Raw genomic sequence first — 23,085 nt, forward strand, 5'->3', positions numbered from 1 at the left:
GGTTCATCCTGATGACCAACTCAAAACTACATTTAGGACAAAATGGGGAACATATGCATATCAGAAAATGCCTTTTGGACTTATAAATGCAGGAGCGACATTCCAAAGAGCTATGGATACAGCTTTTAGAGGGTTAATTAATAAAACAGTAGTCATCTATTTAGATGATATAACTGTATTCTCTAAAGAGAGGTCTAATCATTTGCATGACTTAAGTCAAATTTTTCAGCGATGCAAGAGGTATGGTATTTCTCTGAACCCGAAAAAGTCATTCTTTGCTCTTGATCAAGGGAAGCTCTTGGGCTTCCTGATCGAATCAAAGAAATCTATGAAATCCCATTCCCTCACAATAAAAAATCGATGCAGTCGTTTTTAGGCCAGATCAATTTCATTAAAAGACTTGTTCCAGATTTTTCTCAAGTTGTTTTGCCACTTCAAACAATGATTAAGAAGAATTTAGTCTTTAAGTGGGGATCAGCTAAAAAGGAAGCTTTTGATCTAATCAAGTAATCAATAATCAGTGCCCCAACCTTAAGTACTCCAAATTTTTCCAATCACTTTACATTGTATACGATGGCATCCGACTTATCTTATGCTGCAGTACTCACTCAATTAAATGATGACAATTTGGAAGCACCTATCTCATTCTTTAGCTCTAATCTTCAGGGTGTTGAATTGAATTACTCTGACGTAGAAAAACAAGCCTTTGCAGCATTTAAAGCAGTCAAGCATTACAGACCCTTTCTTTTGAAAACCCACACAAAAGTTATAGTTCCTTTCCCAGCAGTTAGGCAACTATTAATCCAAAGGGAGCTAGGTGAAAAAAGAGCAAATTGGGTCACAACGCTTCAAGAATATGACTTAGAAATTAAACCAGCAAAGATTGTTAGAGGTCAAGGTTTTTGCAGGATATTGGCAGGAGCATCCAACCTTCCAGAATCAGGAGATACAAGTCAAATTGAAGAAATCAATCAGCTAAGTGCCACTGATTCTCAATCACAATATACATATTTAATCTTTTTCTTAAAGAATGGCTATGCCCCCACACATTTGTCTTACAAAAACAAAAGGGCCATTAGGTTAAAAGCAAAGAATTTCACTCTTATTGGTGATGTGCTTTTTAAGCGGAATTATGATTCTATCTTGTTAAGATGCCTTGAGAAACCTGAAGCTCAAAAGGTTTTGCAAGAGCTACATGATGGACCAGCAAGAGGACATTTTGGAGCAAACACAACAGCTCACAAAGTTATTCATGCTGGGTATTATTGGCCTACTCTACTTAGAGATGCCCACGAATATGTAAGGAAGTGTTTCAACTGCCAGACTTCTAGTGGAAGACAACGTAAATCAGCCTTCCCTCTGCAACCAATCAACATTGAACAACCATTTGAACAATGGGGATTGGATATCATTGGGGAGATTACTCCACCATCTTCCAAACAACATAGGTATATCCTCACTGCTACTGATTATTTTACTAAATGGGTGGAGGCTATTCCTTTGAAGACAGCAAATTCAGAGGCAATCATTGAATTCATAGACCAATTCATCATTACCAGGTTTGGTGTCCCAAACGCTCTTGTTTTTTATAATGCTTCCTATTTCTCAGGCAATGCTATGTATGATTTTGCTATTAAGAGGGGGTTTAAACTGAAGTATTCTGCTAATTATTATCCCCAGGGAAATGGCTTAGCCGAATCTACTAATAAGAATCTGATCAAAATCATTAAGCGAACTATTGAACAGAATCATAGGAACTGGCACAAATCTTTGATGTGTGCATTATGGGCTAATAGAATAACGCAGAAGGCTTCTATTGGATCTTCCCCATTTAATCTGGTATATGGAAAAGAAGCAGTATTGCCTACAAATCTAGTTCTTCCCTCTTTGGCCCTAGTACAGTACATTGAGGAAACCCCTTCTTCTTCTATCCAGTTTAGACATGATCAAATTCTCAAATTAGAAGAGGAGAGACAAAAAGCTAGAGTTACTCATGCCAAACATCAACAAATCATTAAAGCATCTTTTGACTCAGTCTCATCCGGTTCAAAACAGTTTCAAGTCGGTGACTTAGTTTTGAAATGGGACAAAGCCCATGAAGATAAAGGAAAGCACACCAAGTTCCAGAAGATGTGGCTTGGACCATTTCAGATCTGTGAAAAGATAGGCCATTCCACCTTTGTATCGCAAGACTTATCAGGGTTGAGAGATTCTCTCCCTGTTAATGGCCTGATCTTGAAGAAATTATTTAATTGAGGAGGTAACCCCTTCTCCTTTTAGTTTGATAGATTTTTGTAGTTTGTAGGGTTTGCAGAAAATAAGGTTGTGAGATATCTTCCATTGACCTTTTGCTGTAGTTGAAAAGTTGTCTCACAGGAGTAGTATGAATATTTGCTTTTAAATAATAGAACCCTTAATCAGAAGGGATAATTTCTAGGAAATTAGATATCTTTGTATTTTGAAATCACAGTCTAACTTTTGTAAACTCCTCTCAAAAACATAAAAGTTCTGTGAATCATTTTCTGTTTTCAAAATTGGTCTCCAAAGGTTACCCATATTAAGATAGAAGCTAATCCATTTCCAGCACCTTCAACTCTTGACCTGTCATCCATTTTCTCTTAAGGAGAAGATTGTTCACCCCATTCACTAAAGTTTATGATTACTCAGAGTGTAATTCTAAAATATAAGAGATTAAAGATAAGAGGTCTTATTACAAGCCTGCTTACCATGTTCATAGGAAAATAATTTGACTGACATTACCAATACTGCATATCAAAACAGGGTAATGGCTTGAAATTACAAGACAAGGGGTCTCATCACGAGCCAGCTTGTTCAGTTAAATTACTACCAGTGAATGGCATTGTCAACAGCTGGCCACCAAACCAGGACAATGGCTTTTTATCTTATCAATAACAAAGAAGAAAAAGGAAATGAAATACAAAATATGAAAACATGTTTTGGATTCATTTTGTTAGTCACACTCTTAAGTGAAGGGAACAATGAACAATAGCATGGTTAAAAGGTATCCCTGTCGAGACTATAAACGTTTGCTGGCAACAGAGGCTCTACCTATGACAGAGGGGTTAATTTTAAAAGCTGATTTGGAAAAGTTTTCTGTTTTATCATTATAAACCAACAAAGGCCTATTTTAAAACTTGGAATGCATTTATTTTCTTTAAAAAAGGGAGGAAGTTAACAAAATAGTTTCACTTTGTTCAGAATGCATAGATATCTAGTTATATTAGAATTTTCCCCTTCTCATTGAGACTCTATTTGAAAAAGCTTAAGTGTTTTTATCAGTTCCAGAGATAACTGGTTCTTCCAGCGAATCGCCAAGTGTTGTGCTCTACAACAACCCCCCATTTCATATCATTTTTATTTATAAAAGTTAAACATATGAAATGGGTCCCTTTGAAAGTTTAATTGGTATCAATATTTCTGTTGTTCAAAAAGGTCCGATGATCAAATGAGCTCATTTATTTAAGCCTTTCGAACAACTATTTTTCAAGAAATAAAACAATCTCTTATTATTGCGATAAAGCGATCGCAAGATCGCATATCGCAATGACATGGAGAACACATTTAAGTGGCACATTGGTCTCCGCCGATGCGATTTCACTATCGGTGATCGGCAATACTCCATACACATCTTAAAAACGCACATAACATAAGCTCCGACGCGATGCGCAATCGGCAATCGGCTATCAGCGATACCCCATACACAGTCAAAGCACTCTAAGTTATTAACCCCGATCCGATGCAATTTCGCAATCGGCAGTCGGCAGCATCCCATGCACATTAATAAGGCGCCCAGGTCTCACCCCCGATGCGATGCAATATCGGCGATCGGGGAATCAACACTTCACTCTAAATGCACCTTGTTATATTTCTTCACACTAATCCGATGCAATGTCACAATCGGCGATTGGGAGGATCCCACGCTTATGATTGTATAATACCTATTCTCCGAAGCGATGCGATATCGCTATCGGCGATCGGCGTTTCAAAAGCCATAACTTGAAGATCTAAAGTATTATTGATACCTGATTGATGGAGCGCGGATTTTGAAAAAGTCGTTAAATGGAGGGATAAGGTGATGTATTCATATTTAAAGTTTTGCCCCTTCGATTAACGATCACCTGCGCTCAACCGCCAAAATATCCATTGCACGCTTAAGGGGGTCATTCAGCCAGATAACGGTGTAATAAGCATTTAAGGAGTAGCAGGCCTTAAACTGCCATTTAATGAATCTGTAAGATCTTCCCAGTGATTGGATCTGCAGCCATTTTTGAGAGTTGATCTCTCGGCACGCTTCGATTGATATATCTCTCCCACCATAGATTTTCATTGTTATATTTCTATGTTACGGTTTTTCTTGCCTTTGTGTAGAATTCATCTTTCGAGAGAAGACTGAGCAAGATGGGAAAGAAATCTAAGAAGGCCGCGGGTTCCGCTGCTTCATCAGTTGCAGGACAAGCTACCGTAGATAAAAAGAAGGGCTTAATATCAGACACTACATGCACGGGTCTTACCAGAGCTACATGGAAAGGCACGTATAATCTACTAGAAGCCGAACAACCAGTGGTAACAGTGACGGAAGCTGGTGTGGACTTACTCAAGAAGTCTGATTCCACTCTTAAAGATTTGGCCGACTCTTTCCTTCACAGGATAGCTTCCAGAGAACAGATTCTCCCCTACACAGACGTCGTGCGATGGGCAATTGAGGAAATTCCAATCCTCGATAGAACTTTTAGCACCAGAGTGGGAGGATTTTCGGATCGTTCAAGCCAGAACATTTAAGGCAAATGTATCACTTGCCCGAGCCGGAGAAGGTGTATAACAAGACTTTCCTGGAGAAATTTGCAGCCGATAATGAAGTGGAATTCGAGCCCATCCGGGATTGGAGGCAGAATCCGGCCAAACACAAGCACGAGTCTTCCGGTAAGTACTCAGTCGATTCTTTGGCTTCTCCCTATTGCTATGTGGGGATAATGATGTGTAGGCTATGGGGATTACATGACCCTGCTAACTTTACAATAGAGATGGTTCCTCTAATGGAGGCAGCAGTAAACAGTATAATCATGGATTGGGCCACTACTCTCTCTGATAAGCTAGCTGTAGCTATTCGTGATTTTAGAGCCAATTCTGTTGTCACTGAAAGGAAAATTCCCCCGTTTTATTACAGTGCATATATTTTAGATACATTATGTTTCAATTCTGAGTTTCCCGTCCTCGGTTGGAGGTGGACTGCCCAAGACCCCTCACCCATTCATATATACCACCAGAAATTGTGGAAGTCTTCTTACAAGCACCATTTGTACCAAATCTGCAATGGCTTTATGGTTCCCATTCATTATTCCATTTTTGATAGGCCCATTCCCAAAATCTCCTATCTAGCTTCTTTTGATTTACCAGCGGTAGCAAGTTGGTTTGGAGAAGAGAGATTTACCTACGTTAGGGTTTTCGGGAGCCAAGCCAATCCGCATGTTCTCCCTTTGTATATTCCAGATAAACTGCTAGCAAGGGAAATCTCCTATCAGATTATGGCCGAGAGTACTACACAGACTCTCAAGAAAGAAAAGAAGAGGGGCTGGCCCTCTTTTCCCTTGAGAATTGGTGTCTATACTCTGCATGATCTCAAGCATGCAGAAAAGGAAGCCACAAAGATTCAATCTTTAACCCTGGCCACTATCCCAAATAGGCTATATGATCCAAAGAAATCTGCTTACACTGCATTAGAACAGGCCAAGTTGACAAAATTTGACCATCAAGAAGATATGTTTGATGACCTGTTCGTTGCCTCCGAAACAATTGGTCATGCTAAAGAACTCGCTAGGATGAAATATAATGATGAAGGGTTAACTGAGTTCAATAAACTTAGAGAGCAGAGGTTGCAAACTATGCCTCTAGATTTACTGGCAACAACCCCGGCGACTTCTTCAAGCGAGCCTGGTCAGCAACAATCAACCCAGCCTCCTGTTACAACAAAAGATCAGAAGAAGCAACAGGAGGAAAGGCAAAAGAAGCAACAGGCAGAAAGGCAGAGAAAAGAACAAGCGGAAAGGCAAAAGAAAGAACAAGCAGAAAAACAAGAGAGAGCACAAATGGAACAAGAAGAGAGAAAGAAGAAAGAGGTAGAGGAACAGCAGAAGAGGGAACAAGAGGAGAAACAGAAAAAAGAACTGGAAGATAGGCAGAAACGGGAACAAGAAGAAAAAAAAAGGAGAGAACAAGAGGAGCAGCAGAGGAAAGAGCAGGAAAAAGAACGGAGCGAGTCCCAAGCCGAAAAGCAGAAACAAACCACCATTGATCCCGAATTGCTCCAGCAGTGGAAGCAATTCGATTCTATTATCAGTGGAAAGGAAGGTTCCAAAGATGCAGACACCTCCAAAACAAATGACACACCGGACATCACTTCTCCTGAGGTTCTAAGTGGAACCAGCATCCCACCCATTTCTAAGGATGTTGAGGTAATTCCTAAAGACCCTTCCGATCAAATTGTTCTCCAGGTGGAAGATATTCCTCCCCTGGACGTTTTCTACAGCCCAATGCATAGAGCAGTTGTAAAGCGATCAAGGAAAAGACGAAGGACTGATCAACCTTCTATCTTTCCAGAGCAAACAGTCATGGGTAATGTAGTATGGAAGGAGGAATTGGACCCCTCCGATGACCTAACAAAGCTGTCACAGTATGCAGGAGCCTATTCTGCAGCGACTATTGATAAGGCATCGGAGGTAAGTCTTCTATTGAAGACTAAAGACCAAGAAATTTTTGCACTACAGGCAGAAGTGACCGAGGCAAAGCTGAAGGCAGCGCAAGCAGAAGAGCAGTTGCTGGCACAACAGCAAGCGAACAATTCATTAACCCAGCAATTGCAAGCAGAAAGGTAGAGGATCGACCAAAGTGCGATCCAGAAACAAAAGGAATTATCGGAGGCATTGGCACAGTTGAGGACAGCGAATGAGCTGATGATGAAAACGAAGGACGAGCAAATAGCTCAATTGTCGGCATAGCTCGAAGTCATAAAGGGCACCCAAAAAGTGGAGGATTTCAGAGCAGAGGCATCGTAAATAAACAGTGCGTTAATATCACAGATTAAGCTACTATGCCATCAACTCACTGAGGCAGAACCATTGTGCGAGCTAACTACATCAGTATGTCAGCAGGTAGAGAAGGCCGGGAGTGAATTAGACCAAGCTGAAGAAACCATAGTCGCATATCTTGATTGGCAAGATTCTGATGTGGGAAAAGCAGCGAATTTGCCCAGAATCCAAGAAACGTACAAGGACATACTCTTCACAGAATGGCACACTCAAGTGATGAAAGCAGAAAGGGCGGCTTCAAGATGTAAATTAACTGCCAGCAATATGGTTGATTTGGTCAACAACACCCTCTACTTGGCGAACATGATCTCCCAGTGTACACCTGGAAGCATAACAACAGCAAATATGATTGAGCAATCAAGTTATCCTGACTTGGAGGAGAAGGGGAGGTTAATCGCTGGAGTTAATACTTTGACTTTCGATGCATATTGGTTCTTTCTGATCAAGCCACACACACAAAGGTCGGCCCTCAAGTGTTTAACTGATGCTCTCGGGTGTATAATTCCCGATATTCAAGATGCCACATACGCTTCTCAGCTCCGTTCGCGCCTCAACAAACTGCCTGAAGTAGAGCCAATGCTAGCGATATGTCAGCTCAGGTTTAAAGGCAAAGAGCCTACCTGATGAATCATTGTCGCCGATTGCCAGATCCCTGAGGAAGATAGGAGGAATATTTATTGATGCCAACTTAATAGCATTTCAGTTTCTTAGATATTTAGATTAGTTTAGTATTTATAGACCCTTTCATGTTTTTAGAAAGGGTCGTAAAATTTTGTAATAGACTTGAAGACTGAAGTTTGCACTACTGTGCTTCAGCCTATATTCTTTTATGAAACTCGACCAATGGTTCTTAATTTAACGAGAAAGCTTCTTTATGCAATTGCGCACTATTGTCTGTTGTTGGGGATGTTTTCTGAGTTGAAGGAAGGACTGCGACATAACGATTGATATATGGGAGTGTTAAGCAGCTTATATGGTACTTTTATCTGCATCTGTATTCATTCCTTTTATATGAATTGTTATGCAATTATTCTTGCTATTGTTGAGTACATGTATGTGCTGTAATAGCAAATCTCTATCTCATTCCACTATTGGATGTTTTGTGATATGCCTTTTTCTTTAATCATGCATGTAACAATGATATAAATGATAAAGTGTGGTAATTTCGCTGTTATCGCTTTGCGTAACTATTTATGCACAGCAGTCTTGAATGATTTAATATCTATGTTTTAGAGACGGAGTCATCTATATGCCTGTCTTAAAGCACAGATCATCAAACGCTACGCTTTAGAAATCGATAAGTCCCCGGGGTAGATCATAGTTATTATATTTTTGCTGATAGTTTTAGTCATTCGCTTATCGCCAGCATATTCTATAAGTCACTCATCCATCCCATTCACCTATAGTTTTTGGGAAACTGGTCCCATTATCCCCAGTCGGAGCCACTATTCCAAATGGAAAAGAAGTTGTATTAAGGTCCGGACCGGGTGGTTTCCCCAATGTTGTTGCAGTGATTTTCGAGGCCTCAACATGAACCTAACTAGGAGATGGAGTAGCTGGCTTGGACGAAGCTTGGGTGGATGAGCGAGTGGTGGAGATGCCCTGCACGGTGTACACTTAACCGAATCAACCAAGTCCTGCACACAATCAAAATCTTAGCTAATCTAATCTAACTGTCAATGAAACAAATGAACATCAGCTTTATTTATAAAGAGAACCATGTATAACACTTAAGAAAAGAAACATTTCAAAGGTCTGAACGCATAACTAACTTCTACAAATGAAAACATTACACCAAAGATTGCATGGTCAAGCAAGCTAGTGTTTTTGTTGGGCAACACTGTTTCTGCAATTCCAGCCCCTGATTCAATGAGGGAGAGGTGAAACTGAGAGTGTTGTCAAGCATTTTTCTTGGAGCTTTTTCTGTTATTATCCTACCAATCTACTCTACACATCTGAAGCAATTCTATTTATCAACAGTGACCTATTTAACCAACACAACTAAATCTTGCTCAACAGAAACACGTTTCAAATGGATAAAAGGAAAATCACGATGCATAAAGAAAAGATAACAATACAAAGAAGGGGGCCCTAGGCTCTCAGTTTGGGCCCAACCTCGAGAGCTATGGCTCCTATAGAAAACTCAGAGCTGATATCAAATCGGACTGCTTCTCATTATCAAAAAATAATCATAAGTCAAGAGTTATGCCAACAATGGCTACAAGAGAACAAAATGAAGCTAGCAGCACTGTAGTGCAAAGTATGCAAGAGTTTCCAAAAGTCCCTCACCAAGGCTGAGGCCTTGAAATTTATACACCAAAAGGCCCTAGATGGCCTCCTAAATCTATGGGACTTGGCTGCCCAAACTGTGAGTGAACAGCTTCTTCCAAAATCTGTTTGGCTGCCTTCTAGATCCGATTTTGGTGGCCTTTGGAGCTCGGAGTTGGGGGTGAAGATCCTGAGGGAGGCTATTTAATGCCATAGACAACCCCCCTACGAATCCTCAACCCAATCTTGGCTGTCTCCTAGCCTATGACTGCTCGGTTTTGATCCAACATATGTCAAAAAACCTGAAATGAGCACGTGTTAGCCACCTAGGAAGAGTGACTACCCTTATTCGTACAAATGACATAAACATACTAAAAAATAATGCATAAGTTATGAAAAATGAAGGATTGAACAAGGATAATTAGGCCAAATGAGCCCAAAATGTTACCAAATTTGGGGCTCATCACCTAGGTAACCACAAACCAATCCTTGGGTTGCAGGTCCTAGCCTACCTGCAGTCAGAGAGGGCTCTCTCTTTATAATTTAACTTTGTTTTGGCATGATTTTAGGCTAGTTATGGTGTACATGGGTTTTGTTTTGATTTTGGTGGGAAGGATGATGTTTTCAAGGGGAGTTGGGATGCATAGTGTGAGAAGTTCAAACCAATGGGCATGGAGTCATGGATTAGGGCTTGCTGTTGCATTTTCTTGGTCACAAGAGGAATACAGAGCAGGATAGCTACACATAGGACAATATCAGGCTAGAATAAAGATGAATGAAGGTCAAAGATGAAAGGCAACTAAGAATCTTTCATTAGCTAACAGAGAGGGAAGGTGAATGAAAGTTTGTCTAGGAGCAGTCAATAATTCCTAAATAACAGTCATATGTGAAAGAAACAGGGTAAATATGATCATTTAAGTATGCATATTTATAACCATTTCTGAAGAAAACAAATAGAAATAATAGGAACTGAGCATAGGGTGCAGTCAAGCAAAACCTAAGCTATTCTTCTTTCTTGCTATTTAGATGGTAACACAATGGTGGCATAAACATATGTAAACTGTAAATAGAGTTAGGAAAACACTTATTGAGCCATGTAGTAGCACGGGAGTTCCACAGTCACTCTTTGGCCATTAAATAACACAACAGTCAGTTCTTCATCCAAAGCATTCCAGCAGTCTTTGATTACAGAGCTCTCAAAGTATACAACGCAAGTCTCGAATGAGGATTATCAACCAACCAACCCTTTAAACAATGAATTAGGGTGGTTTATATGGAGAAAATATCCAAAAATATCTATTACAGCAGACCTTAAACAGGTATGAGGGAAATGAGTTTTTTAATCTAATCTTGTCCTGGAATTAATGCAAGAAGATATTTATCTGAGCTGTCCTGGAGGTAGCTATATAAAAATGAGTTAATAGGGTGTCCTTGTGGCTCTGTGCTGTTCATTTAGCCATAACTGTGCTTTGGGCTTTGATCCCCTGCCCTTAAGTGGTTTTGATGTGCATTAACTGTGATCTGAGAGTCTTAAATGGCTTCACCTCTTTCTTTGACTTTGCTTGGGGGCCTTTAATGTTCACCTGCTTTTATATTGCCGATCTGATACTCTTTGCTGCTTCACTGATACTCTTTAGTTGAGTCTGGGCTTCATCTTTCCTTTGATACTCTTTGAAACTGTCAAGTCGCTCCTTTTCTGCCCTTTCAAGGCAAAAATAACTGCTGCAAATGCTTTTTGTGGCCTCTGGAATGCTATCGGCGCTGGCCGATTGAATATGAACATACATGAAGAAATCCTGTTGCCTTTCGCGAATTTTTGGGTTTGCAGGTAGCTGAGCCATGAGAAGCCCTCCATTTTGATCAATTTTTCTTAGCGATGCGTGATTAGCGCTAAGCGCTAATCGCGCATCAAAAACTGCCTCAGTTTTTCATTCCGGGCATCCTTTGCTGCGATTTTCGCCCTTCGCGCCTTTTTCGGTGATGACGTCAGCATGACGTCAGTGGTGGGTCCTAGTACGGCAGGGTTACGTAGTAGGGTGACGTGGCAGTACGACAGGGTGACGTGGCATAGGACATGGTGGCGGGGTAGGGACGGAGGCAGATGTGGTGGAAGCGACACGTAGCAGCGGGGGTTGACGCAGAGGTGACGTGAGCGGCGACGTGGCGTTGACATCAGGGGGCGGAGAGACAGAAGGCGGTTTGTGGTTTTATCAGATCGCCTTCTGTACGAGGGTGGTAAATGCCAGAGGGGCTCCAATGCAATCAAAGGCGGACACGCGTCCTTCTGTACGACGGCAAAACCACCGTGCTATCGGACGCTAACTGTCGAGTGACGGGGCGGCTCCAAAATCGTCGAGGGTCGTTGGATCTGGGAGGGCGGATCGGAGGGTTGACGGAACGCAGAGCAGATGGCAGGTTTCGGTGCGGGGCCCGCTGTATATTTTATCATTTATTTATGTGCGGGGGGGTCAAAACTTTGGGTAATATGGGTTTTTGAGGCCTCGGAAGGGGTCTGATAACCTAAAAGAGGAATTTCACGCTTTGGAGGAGTTCAAAGGCACTTGAGAGGGGTTTTATGTGCTTTGAGAAGGGTTTATGGCCCAAAAAAAGGGGTTTATGCCTTGGGAAAGGTAAAACACGGCCAAAGATGGATTTTATACATTTGGAGGGGAATTTTATGTATAGGAATGAGTCCTAATGCATTTAGAAGATGGTTTGAGAGGCAACCGAGGGTTCTGGCTAAGTTTCAGGCAAACTTAGCAATTCCCAAGCATAGTCAAGTTTATCTTTCAACCAGAGGGAGGGGATATGTACATAGGGGAGCTATTTAGTGCTTTTTAATAAGGCGAAGGGGAAATATATAGGGATTTACATAATAATGTTTAGAAGTTAATATGAAAATGACAAGACAACGCTAAGTTTAGAGATCTTAGGCTACTTAAAAGGGAAAAATGACTTATAGAGTGAATAAGAGTACTCCTAAGCAAAGCAAACCTTTACTTAGGCCAATGATATTACAAATGATGAAACTTAAGAGATATAAAGCAGATCTTGACCTCTTTGGGGAGGTTAGTGAATGATTTGGGGAATAAGAAGAAGGGGGAGTTAGACATGCCTCACTTGAGCTCCTCCAAATGAAAAACTACCTCATAATTGTGATCTGAATAGATATAACACTTGAAAACATGGAATGGATCACATAGCTTGATTGTGCAACCACAAAACTACTTACCCAACCTACTTACCTAGCATTTTTTCTTCCTTTTGAATGGGTGCAATTAGACTTGCAGACCCTGATTATCCTCTTTTCTTTTGACTGCCCTCCTATCTAAAATCAACCCTTATCTCTTCCAAGGGCCCAGATTAAGCAGTTGGGCTCCTTCATTTCTCTACTTAGCTACTCATCTGCCAAGCTTGAACTGTTTGGACAGATATTCATTCTCTATCTTCTAAAACAAGCAATTTAAACCTAGGGAAGCCAAGATTAAGCTGTTTGGCTTTCCCTTAACTGTAAAACTCTTCAAAAATGGTATGTTTCTTCAAAATGGAACTTCTTGGAAATATGGAACCTTGCAGCATGACAAGATGACATATTTGGCATGTAAAATAGTCAATCATGAAATATGAAACCTATTGCAATAGGAGGCTAACAACTTCAACTATGCATTATCAAACTTGTGTCCAAAATCAGAGCATTCATTAATATACAAATCATAGGGCAGCACTACCTCGTATTTTTTTTGGCTAGAAAAGGTTCTCAAATGACTTATTTTAACATTGGAAATTGTGGGACTGAATTTGAATCTCTAAGGCTTCAATATCTTTCTCAATTTTTCAACAAATGATTTTAAAAAATAGCTCTTCCCCTGAGAGAATTTTCTTAATCTTAAATAAAAAACTACGAAAGCTTCTTCCACTTGATCATCATCAAAAATATCAAAATATTCTATAAATCTTTCAATAGACAAAGGGTCTTCAACATACCCTATCATTTTGATTGACTAGGTAACCGGATCTGCACTTTAAACTCTGAATTTTTTGATTAGTGGAGGTCACATAGATGCTCTGAACTCTAGATTGTTTGTAAGTGGAGTTTCCCGATGAATAATTGACATCCTTATAATGTCTGATCACAGTTCACCATCAGTAATCAGATCTAGAACTTGATGTTTCTTTCCCAGGGAAGATGGAACCTTTTGCTCCCCGACAATGGAACCACTATGCTAGATCTCTGTAATTCCTCCAAGCTAAGGAGAGGAATCGAAAGGTAGCCACAAACCACTTGGAAGCTTAGAATCTAGCCCTTCCAGCTTCAAAGAGGGTTATCTCTGTCTAAAACTTCATTCACTTAGATATTAGGATAGGTATGGTGCTCAAAAAGGATAGATCCATTGGGCAATACAACCATATAAGTTTATTCTTTTCCAGTGATAGGATGAAGAGAAAGATGGATCCTCTACAGGGGCAAGGTAGGTAGTATTTTTGGAATTTTTCAGTCAAATTCGTTGTAGGAGGGTGAGTAGAATATAGGTGGAAAATGACACATAGAGAATCAAACAACAGGATGAATTCTAAATGTCATTCAAGTGGAAAACATAAATGTTTAGCAAACTGAAACATAGCACTTTTTGAAGTGAATTATGAGACAAATATTTGTTCAACTAAACAAGAAGACACATTTCAAAGCATGATTGATAACAAAAGATAACTTACAAAACAAAGAATCACATCTCCAAAGAAACTAACACAAGAATCCATGTAAATTAGGCCTTTGTCTTTTCATTCACTGAAAAATATAGCAAAAGAGTGCAATGCATAATGTCTCTTCTCTAAACCGGACCAACCAACCTTTGCACACTAAAATTCATGAATATATAAAATTAGCTCATCCCTGGACTTAGGGGATTGAGCTCAATAATTTCCCAAAGATAGAGTCAGTTACATTAGATTTAGAAACTGCCTACTATGAAATAGGGACCAAATTTATGGAAAATAGGGCTCAAATATTAAATCGTATCTCTCAAATCATGATATTTGTTACAAAAATGAAGGAGTTTTTTGTTTATGAACTTTTTCTTGAGAGAAACCTCTCTCCTTTTCCAAAAATTATTCTCCATCACCTTAGAATCCACGCCCAAGTATTATGACTAAAACAGGAAATAATGAAATCTAAAAAATAGTCTGTAATGATTCATTCAAATATTCAAATATATGACACATGTTACAAAAATGAAGGAGGTTATTATAATTTAGCTTGTGTTTCACAAAACCGGTGTTTTTGTTTTCAAAATTCATCTCCATTTGGTCAAAAAACGATTTTGAAAATGATGTCAAAAACACTGAAAAAATGCAGCAACTTCTTTTGACTGTGTGAAAGCGCAACGAACGCATTATGTTTCTCCAAATGCACAGGAACTCCATGGTTCTCATACTTCTAGCCATTCCCTAGATTTTTGAAAGTTTTGAGCAGGTAGAAGACATCCTCTACAATGTTAGGAACCTATTTAAAGACTCGTGCTCAAGCTACAAACCTTTGTCCTTTAAAGTTACCCCTCACAACAAGCGCAGTGCCAAAGGGAAACAAATTTTCGCCTGCATATTTTTGATTGCATGTAGGGGTATTTAACCGAGGAAAAAAATTAGTTGATAATTTTTTAAACCTAACTGAATGAACTGACCCCACTAATTTGTACCAATGATGAGAAAACAAGACTCATTATGACCTCACTCATGATCGTGTATGAGACATCGACCCTAGACTTACTTGACTCAATCTTTAAAGAATCCAAAACTATTTTTACATCATCTTTCACACACTCTAAGATAATTACATTAAGAATGAAATATTACATTCTTTACAAAGACCAATAGCTTGATCTCTAAGAGACCATAGCAAAACCTTTACACATTTACCAAAATAAATTGAAAAGACAAAACTTGTTTTTGACTACTATAATATAGGACACTAACACCATTGACAATGAACTATATGTTGAACCTTGACTTGGTTGAATGATGATCCTTATAGTCATATTATAAAGGGTTTGATGCATTGAGTTATGTTAATGAGGGAAATTGCTTTGCTGATTATGTTAATAGTTGATTTGGCTTCTTGATGAGTATGTTATTGAATTGATAGGGAAAATGTTGATGTGGATTATGCTACAGTAACAGAAGTGGGACAATGATCCTTTATGAACTTAATGTGTTGTTGCTTGCTAGGGACTTTATATTCTTGCCAAATGACAAAAATTTTACATATTGAATAGTTTGATGAGTATTGGCTTGAAATCTGATAAGATTTATGACAGATAGAAACAAATGATATCTTGTTAAGTAGTCAAGGATTGATAAGCATATGATCTAATTGAAGGATCTAGCTTGGAACTTGATCTTACTTATTGGCTGTGTTCCATCCTTATTATTTTAATGAATTTGATGCTTGAAAATGATACTACATTTGACTTTGATATTGGCCTAGTGCAAAGTGTTGTACATTGACTTAACAATTTCCTTGTGGATGAGAATTGAGAAGGGATTGTGACAAGTTTCTATGACACTATATATGGCTTGGCATTTGATAGTTAGGGTTCTATATATCTCTTGTCAAGAGTTGACATGATATGATTTGATGTTGTGTTATAACTTGGTTAACTTGACATCTCACAAGGTTGTTACTTGGTACTTGGGTGTGACCTCTACTTAATTGAATATTTTGACAATGATATTGGAAAAACCTTTTATGGCTTTAATATTGGTTTAATATGACAGTATTTTGGCTTAACCTTGCATAGTGTTGATTTGTTTGAGTATTGGTACGTTGGTTTAGTCAGTGTTACGATTATAGAGAAATATTGATATTCAATGATCTAGTGATTGGCATATTTGTATTCAATGTTGCTACTCACTGATTCAAGGCTTGGTATTTCCAGTATTAGTATATTGGCTTGATCTAGTTACAATGGTTTAATGGGAATTTAGTGATTCATTTTCTTTAGTAATTTAGTTGGTATTCAATATTGGTATTTGTCTTCAATGATTCAATATTTGGTATCTTGGTGCATGGTTGGTGTCGATAGTGGCCTGCATATTATTTATGGTTGATTGAAAGGTGGATATAGTATTAAAAATTTTAAATGTGCTCCACGAAGTGTTGAGGGTTGTCACCTTTAGTGAGGGAGTAGGAGGTTCCTTCTGGTAGGAGTCAGTAAACTTGATTAGGGTGTAGTCACTCCCTTCAAGTAGGATTTGGAGAATGAGAGGAGGTTGTAGCCTCCTACAGGTAGGAGCCTATGTGCTAACGAGAGTCTATGCCAGTACGAAATTGTAAGAATATTTTCTTTATAATAAAAGAAGAAGACAAATCGACATCAACAATGTTTTTCTCCTACATTGGATGTCTACCTAAAATCTCGATGTCAATATGTGATTGATGTGATGATGTGTTTTATGATTTACATGCTCTTACTTTTGATATTGCATATGGTTTTTTGAATAAGCTATAATCCATACAACTATTAACTTCTATTAAAAAAATAAAAATGAGAGAGTGCCCCCCACCTCTCTCAGTATTTCTAACAAATAGTGTGTGTGATTAGAGGAATTCTTCTTTTGTGTCTATGACATCAAGTGCCTCGCATGATCAATTGTGATTCTGAATTAATAATTAAATGATTGTGTAGTATAAATGGACACAAACAATAGAAAAAAACATATACACACCATCAATCACTTTAATGATCACAAAGTTTGTTTAAAAATCTTTTACACCACTGAATATATGAAAATATTATGTGTGAGATTATACTTTACCAAATAAATTAGCTCTAAATACTTTATTATTAATTAAATAAACTTTATTTTGTTTTTTAATATAATATTATTTGATGTGAATATAAGAACATAGAGGGAATATAAGAAAAGCAGTGTAAGAAAAGCAAATTCAATTAAATGTCTACTCCTCGAAAAGAGGGCCATTAGACACTTACAAGTTCATGTTTTTAGGGGTTTTTTTGGATGGTTATAGAAGAGGGATCCTAAGCATATACGATGCCAAAACTTGAGACATTATTTTTATTTGGGTAATATTTTTATTGAATGTCAACTTCCCCGAAAATAGGGCCATTAGACTTTTACAAGTTCATGTTTTTAGGGGTTTTTGGATGGTTATAGAAGAGGGGTCCTAAGCATATACAATGCAACCAGAGACATTATTTTTATTTGGGTAATATTTTTATAATATTAAAAATTTCAAAACTCATTTTAGTATGTAATCATATCTTATAATAAATTATTAAATCAAAATAATGTAAATAAAATATTGAATTAAGATATAGCATGTTTTTTTGTGTAAATCAGCAGTTTTATATTAATTCATAAAATACATAAGATACAAAATCGTATGCACGCACAAATAAAAGTAAAGCTTCCTTGCCCGTTCAAAATGATTATGAGCCGCTAAAACTCTATCTTTTGACACCAAGGCTAACCACGCAGGGTTGCTTAAAGAGGGGCTTGAGACTGCAAAACAATTTACCCTCTTGGGCGACTAGATAGAAAGAAAGTGGGAGGGCCAAGAGGATCTCCTTAATCCCAAGAAACCAGTAACCTCGAAACCAGAAACAAAACATGCCAAAACAAGAAGTGTGAACTGAAACTATAAAGAAATTACAGCTTTAGGATTACATAATCTTTACTTGGAGCACTCGGGCTGGCTGGTGCGGTCGCTTTCCTAGGCTGAGGAGCACGCTAAGTGGTTCGTTTCCCCTGACTGGTATCGGTTGCTTCCTATGAGACCTCACTCACAGCTGAGGAATCTTCACAAATGGAGTGCCTAAGGAGACTGACGAGGACACTCATTTTCTGTGAGAGTGTGCCGACTTCCTGAGTCAGGGCGTTAAGATTGAAATCTATGGCGTCCAGTTTAGCGTGTGCTCTATTGAAATTAGGGAGATAGCCTGATGTGCTTGATTGATGTATTCCCCCTGCATGCTAAGCACCTTGGCTAGCATAGTTTTCATCCTCCACATCTCAGTCTGGGTTCGTACAAATTGTGTAGCTCAAGTGGTTGCAGTTCCCGGATCTTGAATCCATTCCACTTCCTTCTCCAAATCTTGCTCCTCCAGATGTTCTTCCTCCTCTGCTACAACTGCTTCTAGCTCTTCGATCTTGCGCTTTTCTTTTTGGGAAGTTCGAGTTTCATAGGCCTACAGGGCCTTTTGAAGGTCTCTGTTAGCTGAGACATTTCGGTTTCCCTCACGAGCCATACTGCTATTGCAGAGTGCAAAACAATGAAACTACTGATATCAAAACTATTGCTATGTTGCATGTCGAGGGAGAGCTGTGTTTCTATCTTCTAGTGGGAGGTCTTGGTTATAGTAGAGGGTGGCCTTATCTGGCCTAAGGTTTCCCACTTCATCGTCGGATAGGCGCATATCCTGCCATAATAACTGCTGTTCTGATTTCCCAATTCCTGTTCATGATACGTATCCTTAGTATTAACTCTGCCACGCTTGAGCCAATTTGTGGAATGCCAAGTGTCCTCCTTTGTGATTTGCTGCTCATATTTTTTGTTGGATGGATGCATCAGTCCATGCACTTTGTCCTTGTGGGTAATTTCCCACTTCTCCTTTTGTACTTCTTGGGTCTACCGCCTGATGTTCCTCCAATTGGTTGTCTTCATTCACTGTTAAGGAGAAATATTTCGTACCCCTGCACCACTTCTTCTGTTAACTTATGTCTTGTCTCGATAGAAGAGTGCACTTACTCCGAAGTTCGGTGCATGTGACCTCATGCCAACAGGTGTCCGGGTAGGCTAAGTGATTATCGATCCCGTAGTTGGCCAGATGATCTGCCACTACGTTCGCCTTTCTTCTCACTACATGTAGTATGATTCTATCAAGGCATGAGAGGTGATCAGCTATTAGCTCTTTGACCTTGGAAAGCCTCCAATTCTTCGTGGCCTTACTCGGTTTGGCTCCGGAATACATTCTTCTTGCTGCCACGATCGCTAGTTGAGAATCCTCTTCCACCATGATGGCTCTTGTTTTCAAGCGCCTGATAATTCTTAATCCTTGCTCTAAAGCTGCAAATTACATTTCATTATTAGTTCCTTCACCCAACAATTGACTGTAAATATGTTGAATTTCTCCTTTGTTGTCCCGAAGAACACCACCAATACCTGCAGGCCTCGGATTTCCCCGAGAGGCTCCGTCAAAGTTGAGTTTATGAAAGCCTATCGGAGGAGGAATCCAGGTATTCACATCGGTGCTTTGTTGCTGTCGCTGATTTGATGAAACCTTGATGGTTCCAACCTCAATACCAAATGCCTTCAGAATTTGTAAGTCCGAGATTGAGATGTTCTTGTCCTGTTCTACTTTCCCTTTAGAGATAACTGTTTCTCTGATGTTTTGCAGAATTGTGTCTTTAATAAAGTTTATGTTTCTGGTTTCATTTAGAAATACTCTCTTGTTTCTTTCTTTCCATACCAACCATACTATAAACTCTGGGATAAGTTTCCATATTGTATTAACCATTTGGGTATTGGAGAAATTGCCTCCAATTCTCTATGGTTTCCTGAATTGAATTCCTTACCCTGTCCATTCTCTTAAGAATGGTTTCCATCCAATTCCAGAGGCTGTCTTTCCATTCACAAGTATTGAGGAGGTGATTCAAGGTTTCCTCCTCAATTCCACACAGGGGGCAACGTGATGGGTCGTTGAACCCTTTTTTCCTAAGGTTCTCCCAGGTAAGTGTTCTTCGGTGCATCAAGAGCCAGAGGAAAGTTTTAATCTTCAGCCAAAGTTGAGCATCCCACACTTTACTGTGCCAGTTGAATTTTTCTTCATGTTCAGTCCCTTCTATATAGATTCTTGCTTCTTTGAGTGTGAAGTTGCCCCCCTCGAGCTTGCCCCAACATAATTTGTCAGTCTCCCGTGCTTTACTTATCTTTCTTTTAGTCAGATCTGTCTTTAGTGCTCTTAAATTGTTGCTTTCTCCTTCCAACGGTTCTGTGTCACTGAATATCCAAATTCTCCATGCTTGGTCATTTTCATTAGGTTTCCAGTAATGGTTTACTGTTGTTCTCCCTAGCTCTTGGTTTCTTCTTTGGATAGTTAAGAATTCAAGGCTTTCCAGCTTAGGTAGTTGTTGCCACGCATCTTCCCAGAACAGGGCAGTCTTTACGTCTCGAATTTCCCAAAAACTCTACTTCTAAATTATGTGCCGGTTAGTTCTAGCCAGGTTCCAAATTGGAGAGCCCTCAGTGGTTTCTTGCATTTTGATTAAATTCTGCAGACTGTGATTGTGTGCATACTTATATTTCCAATGTTTGGCCCAAGGTAAGTTGGGTTCCTTCAGCCACCCCCACCATAACTTTGCTCCATAGGCCCAATTAACTATGAATGGGTTCTTCAGATTCAACCCACCTAGGTGTTTGGGTTTTCAGATCTTATCCCATGCCATTAGAGACCATTTCTGTTTCCCTGAATTACCTGACCAGAGAAACGCTCTTTGGATGATTCTCATTTTCTGAAGAACCCTTTTAGGTGCTGGGAGAATGGAAAGCATGTGATGCAGAATGGCCTGGAGGACAGATTTGGTGAGGACAAGACGGCCTGCAAATTTTAGGGTTCTGTGTGTCCAATGATGACATATTTTCTCTAGGTTGGCTAAAATTATTTCCAAATGCAATTTCTGCCAGGGTCTGTTAGTCAGCAGAATGCCGAGGTATCTTGAAGGGAGGTTGCAGCTTTTGAAGCCTAGGATGGTCGAGAGATTTTTCTGAACTGCTAAGTGCTTATTGAAAAAGAAAATGGAAGATTTTTTTAGATTAAGCTCCATACCTGAGGCCTTACTGAAGCGATTGAGAATAATTATGAATCCAAGAGCTTCTTTGACCGAGGGCGTGTCGTGTAGCATTGTGTCATCCACAAACTGTTGATGTGTTGTTGCAGGGCTAGTGGGCAAGGGTTGGAGTCCCTGAATGATTCCTTCCTCTTTTGCTCTACTGATTAGTCTGCTTAAACCTTCCATTAGAATCACAAACAGAAAGGGGGATAAGGGATCCCCTTGCCTTAAACCTCGGGATGGAGTGAATTGGTCTGTTGGGGCTCCATTAACCAGGATTGAAAATCTTGTGGATTTAACCAAGGCTAGGATCCAGATTATCCATTGTTTAGCAAAGCTGAAGGCTTCTAAAATAACTTTCAAATAGTGCCAGTTTACCTTATCATAAGCCTTTGATAGGTCCAACTGCATTAGCATGCCTGCTTTTTTCTGTGTTCGGAGAGTGTGAATCATCTCTTGTGCTAGTAAGATGTTGTCCAAAATCTGTCTCCCCTCTACATAGCCTGATTGCTCTTCCGAAATGATACCTGGAAGAATTGGTTTTAGTCTATTGGCAATGACTTTAGAAATAATCTTGTACAAGACATTGCACAGCGCAATTGGTCGAAACTTCGACAGAGTATTAGCTTCCTCCTCCTTTGGAATAAGGGCAAGGAATGTATAATTGAGGGATTTGAGGATTGAAGAGGAGCGCCGTGAATCCTCGATCACTTCCAAAACCTCTATCTTGACTATCTCCCAACACGCTTTGTAAAAGTCGATGGTGAATCCATCTGGCCCAGGTGCTTTACCATTAGGCATATCTTTTACAACCTCTTCCACTTCTTCCAATGTGATTTCTCGATTTAAAGCTTTGTTTTGATCCTCCGTGATGAGCTTGGGGATAGAAGTTAGAAGCTCCTCAATGGCTTCCTCTCTGTCAATCTCTGGTTCCCGAGAAATCCGGCTGAAATGGTTTATGAGAAGGCTTGAGATTTCCTGGTGAGTCTGAACAGAGGTTCCCTGATCATCTTTAATGCTTAATATTTTGTTAGCCCCTCTGTGATCAATGGCAGATCTATGAAAATTTTTTGTGTTCTGTTCGCCTTCCTTAAGCCATTGAATTCGGGACTTTTGCTTCCATAGTGTTTCCTCCTGTTGGCATCTTAACTGCCAGTCTTGCATTAGCTTTTGTTCTATGTTCATAGTCTCTTGGTCTATGTTGCCTTGGATCCATCCTTTGTGAATTTGTTCCATTTGCTCCTCCAGTTTCTTTTTTTCCTTAAATATGTTACCAAAGACTTCTTGATTCCAGACTTTAAGTCTGGCTCTGATGTGTTTAAGTTTAGCCTGTAGAAGAAACATTTTGGTTCCTCTTATGCCTAACGGTTCCTTCCACCATTGATCAATCTTCGGAATGAACTCGGGATGACTGAGCCAAAACTTTTCAAATCTGAATGGCTTATTTCTGGGTGTGCCTTGGATGGCCGCAGTCATTATTATGGGCCAGTGGTCCGACCTCCACTGGGAAGTATGTCCGATTCCACAGTGATCCCTTCCAGGAGAATAGTTTCTGTCACTAAAAATCTGTCCAGTCGAGAGGCTATTTGCCTATCACCCCCCTTTTGTTGTTCCAAGTGAAAGCTCCACTCTTGGGGAAGACGTCTACCAGCTTGGCCGATTTAATGAAGTCTATGAAAGCTTCAGTGTCCCTGTTGAGCATTCTAATACCTCCTCTCTTTTCCATGAGCGAAGTGATCATATTGAAATCACCTCCGAAGATCGCTTTTGCTTGTGGATATCTTAGCTTCAAGTTGGATAGAGATCTCAGTAATAGCAATTTGGCCTCTAGTTTCTGAGGGCCATAGACATTGGTGCATAAATATGT

The 23,085-nt window shown here is 39.5% G+C and overlaps 1 protein-coding gene across 1 annotated transcript in view; it reads right to left on the reverse strand.

Annotated features, from left to right (window-relative positions):
• LOC149210104 (uncharacterized) overlaps positions 1–22,694 on the reverse strand; it is a 110,906-nt gene extending 88,212 nt beyond the window's left edge. The window contains exons 1-3 of the mRNA XM_089398871.1: positions 21,215–22,694; positions 19,552–19,794; positions 19,339–19,455 (exon numbers count right to left, since the gene is read on the reverse strand). Of these exons, the coding sequence (XP_089254997.1) occupies positions 19,339–19,455; positions 19,552–19,794; positions 21,215–22,694 (1,840 nt within the window). The remainder of the gene's footprint in view (positions 1–19,338; positions 19,456–19,551; positions 19,795–21,214) is intronic.
• Positions 22,695–23,085: the final 391 nt, after the last annotated feature.

The sequence above is a fragment of the Pinus tabuliformis genome, chromosome 1_2, assembly GCF_031772625.1.
Source record: "Pinus tabuliformis cultivar Carrire ecotype Pingquan chromosome 1_2, CPIR1, whole genome shotgun sequence".
Lineage (NCBI taxonomy): Eukaryota > Viridiplantae > Streptophyta > Pinopsida > Pinales > Pinaceae > Pinus > Pinus tabuliformis.